Source organism: Lichenostomus cassidix, unplaced genomic scaffold (assembly GCF_008360975.1).
Source record: "Lichenostomus cassidix isolate B80296 unplaced genomic scaffold, HeHo_3.0 HiC_scaffold_43, whole genome shotgun sequence".
NCBI lineage: Eukaryota > Metazoa > Chordata > Aves > Passeriformes > Meliphagidae > Lichenostomus > Lichenostomus cassidix.
In genome coordinates, this window is record NW_028147635.1 from 1,094,783 (window position 1) to 1,108,323 (window position 13,541).

The following is a 13,541-nucleotide window of genomic DNA, read 5'->3' on the forward strand; positions in this document are numbered from 1 at the left end:
TTACACCCTAAAAATTGTTACCTGCTGTGTAATTGTTTCTTCTGGTGGCATCAAGAAATGATGGATGATCTTGGAGGTCTTTTCCAACCTGAATAATTTCCTTCTTCACCTTGTCAGAACAACCAAAGCTGAGGTAAAATAAAGGAATTAAACAAAGAGATCTAAAGCTGCACCATTTTACTGTGGATTTGGGGGTGAATGTGGGGTTGAGGGGAATATTCATGAGGATTTGGACGTTCTGGGGCTGCCCAGGCTGGGGGAGAGGACAACAGTCTCATAGTTGTGCTGGCAGAATGTGTGCACCTGAGCCCATCTGTTGTTCAGGAATTCCAGTTTTCTGTCCCAGTCCCTGGCCTGCCTCTCCCCATGTGGGGTGTGCCCCCCAAAGTGCCCAAATCACTGCTGAAGTGCCTGAGCTGCTCCCAGCTGTGGATGTTCCTGTCCACCAGCCTCTCCTGGTCAGTGCCATGGGGGGTGGGAGGGGTTTTAGGGAATCTTGGGTGGATTGGGAGGGGCTTTTGTGGCTTTTGGGGGCATCTGTGGTGCTGAGAAGGAGTTTGGCATGCTCTGTGAGAGAGGATTGGGGTCCTGGCAGGGCTGTGTGGCTTGGAGAGAATTTGGGTGGGTGTAGGGGGAGATAGGAATGGGGTTATGGTGGCTCTTGGGCCCATTTATATTGCAGGGAGTGGTTTGGGAGCATCCTAGGAGGAGCTGTTGGGTGGTTTGAGGGGCCTGGAAGCGTGCTATGGGGTTGGGAGAAGGTTTTTGAGTGGTCATGACGAACTCAGACCCCAAAGCTGCCACCATACTCCACCCCCCAAGGTGCTGCTGGGTTTTGGGGGCTCCATGTTGGAGTTCATCCTCCTGGCTCTGCGGGAGAAGGTGAAGGCTGTCCACAGGGGTCATGTGTGTCCCTGAGAGCATGTGTGACCCCCCATCCCAGTGTCACCCCCTTTTCCCTCCCCACAGGGCTCCTGACCCAGCTCCTGCTGCCCCCAGGAGGGAATTTGGGGAGGGGGCAGAGGGGGTGCACAGCCCCCGCCGGGGGATGACCCTGAGCCAGTGCCCTTTGTTTAGCACCAACCTGGGCTTGGGGCTGCAGGAGGAAGAGGCCGATGGGAAGCAGATCCTGCAGGTGGGACAGTGCTTGGGGTCAGGGCAAAGTCCTGCCCTGCACACCTGGCTCAGGTGTGACACTGCCCCGGGAAGGGAGCGGGACATTCCCATCCCCACGGATCAGGGCTGTGAGCAGCACTTGGAGCACAGACATGGAAATACTGGGAGGAACTGGGAGCACACTGAGGGTGTGAATTATCCCCACCACCACCTTTCCAGGGCAGCCCTGGATCTGAGAAATGCTCGTTAGGCCTCAGCCTTGGCCAACAGCCCCTGGGCTCAGCTCCTCTGCAGCTGATCACAAACACTGTCTGCTCCCAGGCACTGCTGCTTCCAACCAGCTCCTGCTTTCTTTAGGAGCAGCCTTGGGAACTGTTTTTCTCCCCTCAGTGGCACAACATCCCTGTTCTCACAGTGTCAGAGAAAGCTGTTGATGTGAAGTGCAGCCAGGATGAAACATTGCTGTGACTAAAGCCCATCTCTTGGGGCCCTATCAACAGGGCTCCAAAAGGAGCCCCTTGGAGCTCTCCTGGAGCAGTGAGCTCCCTCTGAGTGGGGCCTCTCCGAGCCGGGAACTCTCCCGTTTGCTGCACTCGGGGCATCCCCGAACAACGAGGGACCCTGGGCTGATCCCCCCACTCCTCCAGGCTCAACCCTTCGCCTGCTGGGGAGATGCAAAAGCATCCGCAGTGAGCATTTCCCTGCCCTCCAGGGCAATTTCTGACAGCTTCCTGGCACTGCCTCTTTCTGTCTGTGTGCACACACGTGTGCCTGTGCTCTGGAAATGGGGGAGAAATGCTGCTCTGGGAGGTGTTGAAGTGCCTTGGATATGTGAGTGATTTAGGCCTGTAAGTGAGGTTCAGTCATAAGGTATGAGATAAGTGAAATGCTGCTCAGGGTTGCTCTTTTGCTAAGTTGTTGAATTTAAGGTATAAGTTCAGGTTAAGGTAGAAGTTAAGTTCTGTTAAGTTTAGGGCCTGTTAGGGTTTTAGGCCATATTCCTTTTATCCTTGCCCTCACTGTCCTTTTGTCACACACACACACACAGGGACAGTTCTCAGTTCATTTCTGATTTGATTGCCTGGATTGGCTTGCTTTTGTTGTTGCTTTTTTCCCCTGGTGTGCCTGAACTGTGCAGTCAGGAGCAGAGTGACTCTTGCCAAGGAACTTTGTTGTGCTGTCATACTTAATATTAAATCTGGTTTTTGCTGATCCCTTGCTGAGGATTTTTTAAGTGCTCTCAAGGTCTGGTTCGCAAGAGGGTGAAGGAGCCCTGGGCCAGGCTCTCACCCTGGGGGACACGGGGACGCTGCCGAGGGTCATTGTCCCCCTGTCCCACCCCCCAGGGTCCTGTCCCCCTGTCCCCGTGTCAGGCTCTGGGGGTCGATCTGGTGGAACATCCTCTGGGGGAGGCTGTGGCACTGGGGGGCAGGGGGGACCTGGGGGGACAGGGGACCCTGCTGTGCACGAGCTGCTTTGGACTTGTCTGGGGGAGCTGTGAGGGGGGCTGGGGCAGAGTGACCTCCCCAGTGACCTCACACAGCCACCCTTTGATGTCACACAGCCTTCATTATGGCCACATAAAAATGTCCTATGATGTCACAGCACATTTGATGACGTCACATCGCCACCCTATGGTGTTACACAGTCTACTCTGTGACCTCACAGCCTGCTGTATGATGCCATTCAGCCACACCATGATGTCACAGCCTGCTCTTTGATGTCACACAACCAACCAGTTATGCCACAGACCACTCTATGATGTCACTGATCACACCCTGCTCTGGGATGTCACAGCCTGCTCTGTGGTGTCACAAGCCAGTCAGTAATGTCACACAGCCTGCTCTGTGGTGTCATACAGCCACTCAATGATGTTACACAGCTCACTCTGTAACTGCACATCCTGCTTATGTGATGAGGCCTCCAAACCCCATCTTGGGGGATTTTTTGGTCTTCTCCTAGGATTTTGAGAAAGGAAAAATATTGGTCAAAATGCAAGGATAATTCAGTGTTATTTTTTCCCCAAAGGTTGCAGTGACAGAAGAAGGGTCAATATGTTTAAACTAAATGAGAGTGGATTTACATTTGTTATAAGGAGGGAACTTTTTACCATGACATTGTCACAAAACATCAACTGTTTTTCCAGTGAAGTTGCTGCCCCATCCCATGAATTGTCCCAGGACAGGAGCTTTGTGCAACCCCCTCCTCCCCAAGGATGGAACTCCTGTTGTGCTGGTTCTCTGATGTGCTGGGTGACCTCACAACCCTCTTGGCCAGAATGTCAGCTGAGGGCCAAGCAGGCTACTGCAGTGGCAGTGACCTCACAGCCATCACCATTGCAGCCATGTCCCCTGGGCCTGGCTCTCCCCATTCCATGAGCTCCTGTTCTGTCACCAATGGTCTCCTGAGTTCCAACGAGGCCCCACAGTGTCACAGTGTCCCCTTCATTCCATGAGGTTCTGCAGTGTCACAATGCACTCCTGGGTTCCATGAGGCCTCACTGTGTCACAATGATCCCTTGGTTCCATGAGGTGCCACAGAGTCACAATGGTCTCCCTTCATCTATGAGGCCCTGCAGTGTCACTTTGGTCTCCATGGTTCCATGTGACCCCAAAGTGTCACAATGATCTCTGTGATTCCATTGGGAACACAAAAGCTTTGCATTAACATTGAGCAACACCTGCTTAACACAGCTGTTTGTATTCAACATCTGTTTGTATTCAAAAGAGGGGTTAAAGGTGAAAATGGCACCAGCAGCTTCCATCTGCAACTGAGATCAACGGAAAGGACAGGGACAGAGAATTGTGCTTCAAGATACAGAGAATTCTGCTTACAGAGATCACTTCTGGTCACATTGTCCCTTGTAGAAAGGTGACATCAGAGGCAGCCTGTACTGAGCATGTGGTTCCCAAGTGGGGTTTGTTGTTTAGGAAACCTGCTCAGGCTTTTCCATTCTTTCCTCACAACCAGGAAAACTCCTCCTGGGCCTGTGTGCAGGCAGAGACCTGAGGAGAGCAGGTGGGACATGGAGCAATGGGCTGGGACAGCCAGCTGCAGAGCTCAGGGGACAAGTTTGTGATGCAGGGAACAGGGATGTCAGTGCCAGGTGAGCAATGTCAGCCATGGTGAGGTTGGGGCTGAGGAGCAGGTTGTCCCAACAGGGTCAGCCCTCAAGGGGCTCATTCTTCTACATGCCCAGACCTCCTAAGGAGACATTTAGCATCAAAGTCACTTGGGGAATGCTTCTATCATGTCTTCTCGGAACGGAAAAATAAAAAAAATATTTCCTTGACGTTAAAGAAAAGTCATGGGTGCACTTTGAAATGTTCCTCCTTAAAAGAACACCAAACTGACTCCAATAGCTGTACAAGCCATGAACACTTGAAGTCAATGGAAGGCAGACAAAGACCTCCTGAGGGCTTTCTGTAGTTTAATGAACCCCAAGGTGGAGCTGAGTCTGTGACCCTCAGGGACTGAGAGAAGGTTGAAGAAGCTGCTCAAGGAGTCAGAAGCAAAATTCCAAGTGCCTTGGAGCATCAATGGGCCCCACTGAGGGCAGAGACTGCCAAAGGCTCCCCAGGGACTCGTGAGAGCAGATCCTTGGGGCCAGGATTGCAGGGAGCCAAAGGCTCCGAGCAGGGAACGGGAATGCTGAGAGAAGCCTGGGTTGGTTGGAGGAAGCAGAAAGGCCAAGGCCTAACCCCAGTGACCAGTTTGTGGGTGATTGTTGCTCTACTCCAGAATTCCCCTGGAAAAACCCCTGGGGAAGCCAAGGCAGGAGCAGCTGGGAAGGGCTGGCAATGCTGCTGCTGCTCCTGCTGGGAGCCCCGGCTGGGCCAGGCTGGCGCCCACTGCACTGCGGCTCCTGCTGCTGCCAGAGCCGGGCGGGACTCGGGGACAGGGAATGGACACGGGGGGACAGCAAAGGCCGTGGGGCTGCAGTGATGTTGGCGCTCAGGACAGTGCCAGCACAGAGCTTTGGACATGAGGGGTCATGAGAGGCCATGCAAAGCCTCAGCCCTGGCAGGAGGGAGTCCTGCCATGTCCCCAGGGCAGGGCAGCTGTGAGGTGCCACAAGTGCAGATGTGGTGCAGAGCAGGCTCAGAGCACCTCTGGGAGGGGATGTGACCCTTCCCTAACTCCAAACCACACCTAAACCACCATAAACAGGACTTTGCATCTTTAGAAGCCACTGGTAACTTGGAAGTGACTACAGCTCAATCCCACTGTGAGAAGGAAGGGAATCTTCCCAGTGAGCTGCCATCCAGCCACTATTAACAATGGGTGGGATTTAGAAGTGTAAGACTAATAAATAATACAAACAAATAATAGTAACAACAATAACAAGAAATGGACACCCAAATCCCAACACACAGCACCACACCAAAAGGATGAACCACCTTTTTCTTTATTGCCTCAAGGCTCATGAGAAATAATCCTGGTATATAATACCCAAAAACCCACTCAGGAACAGGTTTCCCCTCCCTTCATCACCCCTAACATTTGTCTGTCTCATTCCAGACCCTGTCCCACACTCCCAATCCCCACCCCAACACATCCCACCCCTCCTGGACATCAAGACCCTCTTCCCAAACCCTATTTCCACCCTTCCACCACTCCAATTCCCATCCCACCCATCCTGCCCCACCCAATGCCCATCTCACCCCACCAGAACTGCATCCCACTTTGCCCAATCCCTTCCAATGTCATCCCACCCTGAGGGGCTGTGGAATTGAGTCATTTTGGGCAGGGATTGAGCCAGTTTGGGGTAACATTGAATACTTTCCAGTGGAATTGAGTGGTTTTGAGGTACTGGATGAACCCTCTTGGCTTTTCAAACACAAAATGGAGAAAGAAACTGTACCAAATACCCAGAAGCACCAAATCATCCAGAATAGCTCCTGAACACCAAACACCCCTCCCAAAGAGCAGTAAAACCATGAGGCTTTAGGTAATAAGGCTGGAGCAGAAGGAAAAGATCTTCCTGCAGTTGGGGCTTGTGCAGGGCTTCTCTTACTGGTGGCTCCGTTGGTGTCTGGTCATCTTAGAGCTCTGGGTGAAGCTCTTCCCACACTCGGGACACTCATAGGGTCTCTCCCCGGTGTGGATGCGCCGGTGGATGATGAGGGTGGAGTTGAGCTTGAAGCCTTTCCCACAGTCAGGGCAGCGGAAGGGCCTCTCCTGTGTGTGAATCCGCTCATGGAGGAGGAGATTGGAGCTGCTCTGAAACCTCTTCCCACACTCAGGACACTTGTAGGGCCTCTCCCCAGTATGGATCCTCTGGTGGCGGATCAGGTGCGAGCTGTCTCTGAAGCTCTTCCCACATTCCCCACATTCATATGGCCGTTCCCCAGTGTGGATCATCTGGTGGCAGATAAGTTGGGATCTCCTGGTGAAACTCGTCCCACATTCCCCACACTTGTAGGGCCGTTCCCCAGTGTGGATCATCTGGTGGCGGATCAGGAGAGAGCTTGTCCTGAAGCTCTTCCCACATTCCAAGCACTTGTAGGGCTTCTCCCTGGTGGGAAGCTGCTCATGGGCCACCTGCTCATAGTTCTGGCTTGATTGCTGGCCAATTTCCTGGCACAGGGTGGGCCTTTGCTCCTCACAGCACCCTGGGCTTGGTTTGGAGCCTCTCCTTGTGTGAGATCTCCGGGGCTTTTCCTCCCCATTGGACTCCTGTGCCATGGAGCTGTTCAAATCAGCCTCTTCCATGAGGTTCTCCAGGGAGGATTTTTCCTCCATGGTCTCCATTCCCAGCTCATTGCCTGGGGGTGGAAACACGAGAGGATTTTAGATTTGCCTACATGCCAAAAGGAAAGGGGAAGGAGATTCGCCTCAGTCCATTCTTGGCAGGACAGTGTCAGCAGCAGGGTTGTCCTGCAGCCAGGGACGATGTTGGGCTGGAAGATGGAGAAAAAAAGAGGGGGAAAGGGGCAGTGACTTCCTCCTCACCTGCCTGGCTGTCCTGGGGCATCTTCCTCTTCCTCACAGCCTTCTCCTCCATCCAGCCAAGGTTTGGGAATGGGAAATCCTGGTTTGGAGGGGGAAAACAAGGTGTGAGCATGTATGTTAGGTTTGAAGGTCCTCCTGCTCGAGTCCATTTCTAGAAGTCACAGGGCATCTGGTGTCCATAAAAACCTCCAGAGCACTATGATTTTGAAAAAAAAAAAAAACCAACAAAAAAACCCCCAAAACAATCCCAGGAGTTCCCTTCTTTGGTCTCTCCACTTTATAATTCTGGGGGTCCCTCCCATCCTGGCTGCTGGGGGTTCTGCATGTATTGGGCTTCCCACATCTAGATGGACCCCAGCCTCCGTTTGCTTTTGTGGATCCTTGGAATCCCCAAATTTCTTCCTCTCCAGTCTCCCCACTTTGGGGTCATGCTGGTCCCTCTCCTCCAGGGTCCCCTCACTTAGAGATGCCAGGGGGTTTTGGGTGTTCCATAGGTTGCTTCTCCCCTCAGTGCTTCAGGGTGTGGGTGTCCAAGGAGTCACCTCTCTCCCCCACCCCAGGCTTTTGAATTTTCCAGATGTCCTGGCATTTCCCCCTTCTCTGGGCTCTCCGCTTCGGGGTCCTTGGGGTCACAGGGTTCCCCACCTCCAGACTCCCTCTCCTCCAGACTGCCAGCAGTCCCCTGGTCCTGGTATTGCCCTCTCCATCCTCCACACTCTGGACATCCCAGGGTTTCTCCCATCTGGTTCTCCCTGGGGGTCCCACAGCCCCCTGGCTCTGGGCTGGAGGTGGCAGTGCTTGCTTTGGGAAACCCAACCCTCACTGCAAGGGGGGTCCTTGCATCCCTCTGCCCACCACTGGGGCTCTGCTGGCAGCCACCACCAGGACACCCAGAAACACCTCCCAGGGACACCCCAACACCCCCCAAGGGATGTTTTTGGCACAGCTTGGAAGTAATTCATACTCCAAACATCCAAAACCACTGTGCTCATTTAAACTAAACTGTCAGGATAAATGAATCCCACTCAACTGCCCCAACAGACATTACAGGTCAGAGTAACAATTCACTAAAGAGATTACAATAAATGCAATGATACAGAGAAAACTGCTTTTAACCCACAAAGATTGAGTACAACCTGGCTGCCTATAGGTCAGAGCGATGGTCGAGATCCTACCAAATGGTGGTCTTGTGGAAGTTCTGCTCCTCCTCTGGATCAGTTGAGTGGAAGTGGTGTCCCATATCACCAAACCCAGATTATATATGCTCAGGTTCAGGTGGGAATGCTCAGTACCTCCACCTGGGCAGGGAGTCTGACAATGCAATGATGTCATCCTGTGAGTCATGGGATATTTGGGGAGCCTTTGATGGTCTAAATTGTCTCAGCTGCCCATTGTGCTGGTGCCATTGAGTCCACGATGGCCTATTAGCAGAGATGACCCCTCAGGCTGAATGGGACTGTGCTGGTGCTTCCCTGGAGGGAGTTATCACTGCTCAGTCATTGGTGTGAAGAAACAGAAAACTGTCTTTGCCTTGCAGGGTTTGCCTCTTCTTCCTTATCTCATTTAACACCCACCTGGTAGCCTGAGGGATCAGGGGTGCACTGGGCAGCTCCTGCAAACGACCTGTCATCAACAGCTCATCAGAAAGGACCTAAGGGGAGCAGAATGACCACTTTGGTTACAGTTTAGCACTCTGTGGGTGTAACCAAAGTGCTAAACTGTAACCAGGACACGCTGGCAGTGAGATTTCAGTGAGAGATATTTAAAATCTTTTTTAAAAGCTGCTAAGGTCAGTAAGACAGATCCATGCCACCAGCATATTTAGAAAGTAAATCCTGACTTCTCTTTTTCAAAGAAAAAAATCAGTTACCTCTTCATCCAAAGTTACAGAAGAATTTTCAATACACACTTGAGTTTTGTCTTTATCTTTCATATTTTATCTATGTTTTATTCCTTTTCCCTTTTATTTTCTTGAAAGGCAAAAATGAGTGTCCATTGCTCCTGGTTCCCATGTGGAGCAGCTCCCTTCCCGCTGGCTGAGCTGCTCAGGCAGAGCCTGGCAGCTCCTGGCCCCTGCAGGGCTGAGGCTTTTCCCTGTCGCTGTGCACAGACTGATGGAGCAGCACTGCTGAACATGGGGACAGCCAGAGGGACCAGAAGAGCTGCCTTTGTCCTCCTGAAGCTCCAAGGGCCAAACTCTGAGCAGACACAGCTGGAAGAGACTGGCAGGCTCCCTGTTTGCTGTGCTGCCCCACTTGTGAGGGGCCCAGCTTTGCGTGAGGCACAGTGAGAACAAGGGGCAGCTCCCTCCCAGCCCCACAGCCAAGGGACCCCTCTGGCTCCGGGGCTTGGGGCCCTGTCAGCACCTGCTGCTTCAGCCACTGCTTCTGCTGGCATTGAGAGCAACAACCAAACTGTGGCTGATCCTGAGGGAGCAGCAGCAGGGCCTGGAGCTGCTCCCTGAGTCTGGGGCAGGGCTGGACAAATGACCACACAGCAGCAGCAGCAGCAGCAAATGGAGCTCACTTTGAGCACAGCCCCTGGCATTAGCAAACTAATGCTGCTAACATGGACCAGGCTGAATGGAGCAGATAGAATCCTGGAATTCTAGAATCCTTTCTGTTGGAAAAGACCTCTGAGCTCATCAAGCCCAGCCGTTCACCCAGCACTGTCAGCCCAGCACTAAACCACATCCCTGAAGTGCCAAGGCCTGAACAAGAGGCCTGACTGAGGCCTGAACAACAGACCCTGAGCCAAAGGTGACCTCTTGATGAACATTCCATCCTAAGGTTATCTTTGTATCCTCTCATCACTGAAATATGCATGATCTTTGGGTTTTGATAGATGTATCCACTGATTAGTGAATCATGTATTGACTTTTCTGTATTTAGAAGCTAAACAAGGCCATGAAATCCAACATCTGGCCTGGTTTGAGGTGTATGGTCAAAGTCAACTCCCTTGGTTCCTCCTGGAGCCCTGGCCAGGCTTTGGGAGAATCCAAGAGGAGAATGAATCCAGATGTTCCTGCACTGGAAGTGCTGTCAGTTTGTTTGTTCAGCACTCTCCAAGCTGGGCCCTCTCCCAGCGAGGTTGGAAGCCTCACCTGTGGCTGGACACAGCAGTAGGAATTGCCAGTGTCCAGAGTGGCTCTGCAGTCCTTGGCTGTGACAGCTTCCCCAGCTGATGTGTGGGTCTGGGTGATAGTAAAGTCTGAGGATAACTGGTGATGGATCTTTCTTAATCCCAATCTTTGGTAGTGATGACTGGGTGCATTGTTGATCTCACCCTTTTGTGATTCTTTGCTAAGGATTCTGTGCATTGCTGAGCTTATCCTTTCATAATTCCTTGCAGTTTTGTGTTATAATAAATTACACTGTTCCCTCAGTTGGTGTCTCTGTCTTTGGTACTGACACTGCCCACAAGCAAAACAGACACTGAGGGCCCCATAGAACCAAAGGGGCATTGTGACACTGCAGGGCCTCATGTAACCCAGGGGACCATGGTGACACTGTGGGGCCTAAAGGAACCAAGGTGCCATTGTGACACTGTGGGGCCCCATGAAGATAAGGAGACCATTGTGACATTGCAAGGCCTCATGGAACCAAGGGGCCATTGTGACATCATGGGGCCCTAACCAACCAAGGGACACTGTGACACTGTGGAGAACCATGGAACCAAGGAGAGCATTGTGACATTTTGGGACTTCATGCAGCCAAGGGTCCACTGTGATACTGCAGATCCAAGGAGACCTTTCTGGGGTCCTTCAGAGCCCCATAGAAACAAGGGCCATTGTGACACTGTGGGGCATCATGGAACCAAGGGGCCATTGTGACACTGCAGGGCCTTCTGGAACCATGGAGACCATTTGGACACTTCAGGGCCACGTGGAGCCAAGGGGACATTGTGACACTCTGGGGGCCCATGGAATAAGGGAGATCATTGTGACACACTGGGGCTCCATGGAACCATTCTGACACTGCCTGGACTTGTATGACCAAGGGTCCATTGTTTTCCTCTGCCTGGCACTGCCCAGTCCAGCCTCTCCCTACCTCTGCCCCAGCCCAGCAGAGCAGCCCAGTCCTATCTGGCCCTGCAGCAAGAATGGGAAGCAATGGAGGTCAGGGACAGTGACTCTGTGTCTGGAATGCTCAGGAGATGCTCAGCTCTGGCATCTCCTGCAGCCCCAGGACAGCCCCACTGCCCAGGACAGCAGCAGAGAGTTTGCCCCGGGGCTCCTCAGGCAGCTCCTGCTGCCCCAGCTCTTGCCAGGACTCCTGTGCACACACACAAGGGCTCCTGCTCTTCTCCTGGCACATCCCAGCTGCCCACAGAGCCTTTCCCAGGGGATCATGGCTGTGCTGGCCTGAGCAGCCATTGCTGCAGCCCCTGCCCTGCTCCCCACAGCCCCACAGAGCTGGGGGTGCTGCTCTGCAGAGCACGGGGGCTGTGCTGCCCGGGGCCATGGGCTGCCTCTGCTGGGCTCTGCTGCTCCAGCTGGGACACACAGGCAGCTGATGGTGCTCCCTGCACTCAGCCCTCCCACACGAGCTCTGCTGGAGCCATGGAGGCTGCTCAGAGCTGCCTGCCTTGTTCCAGGCCTGCCAGATGGCCTTGGGGCTACCCTGGATCCTCCTCTGGAAGTTCCCTGAGGCTCAGAGGAGGCACTGCCCACACTCCTTTCCCTGTCCCTGCTGTGTCCCCTGGGGCTGCAGAGCTCTCATGGGTCACAGCAGACATTCAGTCCTTTATCTCTGGGTGACTCTGATGCCTGGAAGAGGCTACCTGAAACAGATGCCAAAACAATTAGGTGTATTAAAAGCAGACAAATTTATTCAAGGCCTTCAAGGTACATTTGGGCAAGCTAAGTCTCCCTCAGGGTCTACACCCAAAATGGACACCAGGTCACGAGCTCTTTATCTTTTATAAGTTTTGTCTTATTAGCATATTGGTCCCTAATTCCCTAATCACACCTTCAGGCAATGACACTGACCACCCAAGGCCCTGCTCCCCCCTTTCCACTGTTGTTTAGGTATTTTTGGGCCCTAGGGTAACAAATATGTCCTTGAATCTCTATCCAGAGAGCTTTGTTTTGGTTAAATGTGTTGGAACAGAGGTTTTCAGCATCCTGTAAGAGCACAGAACTAACACCAAGTTACAGACATATGAAGAGAAAAAAACCCCAAAATTATTAAGGCATCATTGTGACGCCAGGGATATCCCAGACCATGTCACTTCATGCTCAGGATATGCAGTGGGGGGAAGAAGGAGGAAGGGGGACGTTTGGAGGGATGGCTTTTGTCTTCCCAAGTCACTGTTCTGTGGGATGGAGCCCTGCTCTCCTGGAGGTGCTGAACAGCTGCCCAGCCCTGGCAAGGGCTGAAAGAATTCCTTCTTTTGCTTTGCTCATGTGGTGCCTTTTGCTTTCCCTGTTGAAGTGCCTTGATCTCAACCCACTCCAGTTTTTACCCTCCCATCTCTCTTCCTGATCCCACTGGTGGGGAGTGACCGAGGGGCTGTGAGGTGCTGCCTGGGTTGAACCGAGACACCAATTGTCTGTGCTTTGCTTTGCAATATTTCAGAACAAGTTTGTGTTTTATTCACCTCAAGGAGTGTAACAAAAGTTTCCCAACAGCTTCTACGAGATAGAAATGCCAAACATATTTAAAGGGTTTATGGATAACTTTAAAAAACTTGCATGACAATGAGCCTAGAAATCACAGATGCTTATTTTATTCAATGCTTAATGGATACTCAATTTACTTAAGCATTTACTCAATGCTTAAGAGAGCTCCTGTGATTTACTGTGAAGAAAAATTCAGGGATCCCTTAGAGAGCTCTGTTCTTCCTAATTTGCTTCACTGGGTTCTTCTTCTACTTTCACATGTTTATAATTTGAAAATTATAAAATATATGTTGTCTTTTGGAGAGGTAAATCCAACTTGTTTTCTATTCTGACTTTCAAGAAATTTCGGTGTCAGAGTTTGTGAATGACAGGAAATTCACTGTCATTCAAATATCCTGAAGAATTAATTGTTAAATTAATACTGGAGGGTGCCACATGCAGTCTCATTCAGAGTCATCATTTGAAGATAGCATACATTAAATCCTTATATTGAAAGATTTTAAGATCCCTCTATTACATTTTAGAAGAATCTCCCATTCCACAGTCATGACAAAATTCTAACAGATGTAAATGCATCAAATATTATCCTTTGGATGGACTTGGCTTCTCAATGCTGATGTGAAATGTTTCACAGTAGTTTGTAGAACGAGACAGTCATGGAAGCCCAGAACGGTTTGGGTTGGGAGGGACCTTGAAGCCCATCCAGTGCCACCCCCTGCCATGGGCAGGGACACCTTCCACTATCCCAGGCTGCTCCAAGCCCCAGTGTCCAACCTGGCCTTGGACACTTGCAGGGATCCAGGGGCAGCCACAGCTTCTCTGGGCACCCTGTGCCAGGGCCTCCCCA

The 13,541-nt window shown here is 51.9% G+C and overlaps 1 protein-coding gene and 1 long non-coding RNA gene across 2 annotated transcripts in view; one reads left to right on the forward strand and one right to left on the reverse strand.

Moving 5' to 3' along the window:
- The window catches only part of LOC146421086 (uncharacterized), a 453,431-nt gene that overhangs the window by 145,486 nt on the left and 294,404 nt on the right, over positions 1–13,541 (forward strand). The gene's annotated exons all lie outside the window — the stretch shown is intronic.
- The window catches only part of LOC146421092 (uncharacterized), a 73,552-nt gene that overhangs the window by 46,185 nt on the left and 13,826 nt on the right, over positions 1–13,541 (reverse strand). Inside the window, exon 2 of the mRNA XM_085047655.1 lies at positions 6,134–6,634. Within this exon, the coding sequence (XP_084903781.1) occupies positions 6,134–6,634 (501 nt within the window). The remainder of the gene's footprint in view (positions 1–6,133; positions 6,635–13,541) is intronic.